General features: G+C 47.1%; 1 protein-coding gene across 1 annotated transcript in view; it reads right to left on the reverse strand.

The window, feature by feature from the left end:
• Positions 1-1,409, reverse strand: part of LOC106510820 (DENN domain-containing protein 4B) — a gene marked incomplete at its 3' end in the record, with an annotated part of 13,469 nt that overhangs the window by 1,549 nt on the left and 10,511 nt on the right. Inside the window, 2 exon segments of the mRNA XM_013999545.1 lie at positions 186-427; positions 717-886. Coding sequence (XP_013854999.1) covers positions 186-427; positions 717-886 — 412 coding nt within the window.

Below are 1,409 nucleotides of genomic sequence, written 5' to 3' on the forward strand. Positions count from 1 at the left end.
GCTGAAATCAGCTGAACTAGAGCTGAAATCAGCTGAACTAGAGCTGAAATCAGCTGAACTAGAGCTGAAATCAGCTGAACTAGAGCTGAATTCAGTTCAACGAGAGCTGAAATCAGTTCTCCTGAATGAGCTGAAGGTTTGGATATAAAAACAGCTAAAGGAGCTGGAGGAAGCAGAACACAGACTTCTCGAGCGGCAGGATGTGAGGTCCAGAGATGGAGTATCTGTAGACGAAGGTCAGGAACTTCTGGAAGACGGTGAAGAAGGGCCAGTGGGACAGGACACAGATGCTCTTCTTGACGTGGAGGCTTCGGCTGCTGATGGGACGCCTGTCCACCACGCTGAGCAGACCCAGCTGGATGCTCTGCCGCTCCGTCAGGAGGTCCCTGCAGAAGGACTCGTAGAACTGGATGGCAGCTCCGTAAACCTGCAGGAGGAGGCAGCCGTCATGTTCTGAGACACAGCTCAGCGTTTACATTTCCTGTTAAACAACACAAGCTTTCAAACAGAAAACAGCTAAAACCTGTCGGACCAGTTAAAGCTGAAACCTAATCTGCTTTTTAAGATTTTACATTTCAAAGGTTTTAAATAACAAAGGTCTGGTGGTTGTTCAGGCCGTCTGATTAATTTAAATGAACCCCCTCTTCAGTAGCTGCAGTCTGCTGATTCTTGTCTCACTCAATCCCAAAGTGCAGACAGATGTTGGCCCCGCCCACCTTGTCCCCGGAGGCGGACGTCAGGACGAAGGTGGAGAAGACGGGCAGCTGGTACTTGGTGTTGAGGGGCCAGCTCTCCACGCTGACGCCCATCGGCAGACAGAACACCGGCACCGACTCGGGCAGAGGGAACGAGTCCAGGTCCTCCTCCGGGTACCGGCTGATGAGACCTGCAGCAACAAACAGCTTCACAGCACATCTGGAACCCCTGATCTGGACCGGACCAGCCAGTCTCTAGACCTGGACTCACTCAGACCTTTAACTGAAGGATCAACAGATTTATTTAGCTGGTAAATCTTTTAGATCCACAGTCTCCACTTCCTGTCTTTAGATTCTCTTTAGCTAAAACTGGTAAATAGCTTGACCTTATGTAGCGCTTCCTTAAAGGGATCCAGGATTAGTTGTAACATTAGGCTTTATCTAATAAACATTTATTTTAACTGTAAAACAAATATCAAAAAGAAAATAGGCGGAGGCGGAGCTTATAAAGCTGAGTTTTACCTGGATTAATGAGATGCATCAGGACATGTAAAATAAAGACTGTAAAAATACTGTAGGCTGTTTAGTTTTGATCATTTTTTAAAATATATTTTAACACAGACGGTGCCATTTTATTTGCACACAAAGCATTCTGGGTAAATGATGACGTGGATAGGTCCTCGGTGCGAGGCTGCTAGCGAGCTATATCCACCC

Source organism: Austrofundulus limnaeus, unplaced genomic scaffold (genome assembly GCF_001266775.1).
Source record: "Austrofundulus limnaeus strain Quisiro unplaced genomic scaffold, Austrofundulus_limnaeus-1.0 Scaffold2338, whole genome shotgun sequence".
Classification (NCBI taxonomy): Eukaryota; Metazoa; Chordata; class Actinopteri; order Cyprinodontiformes; family Rivulidae; genus Austrofundulus; species Austrofundulus limnaeus.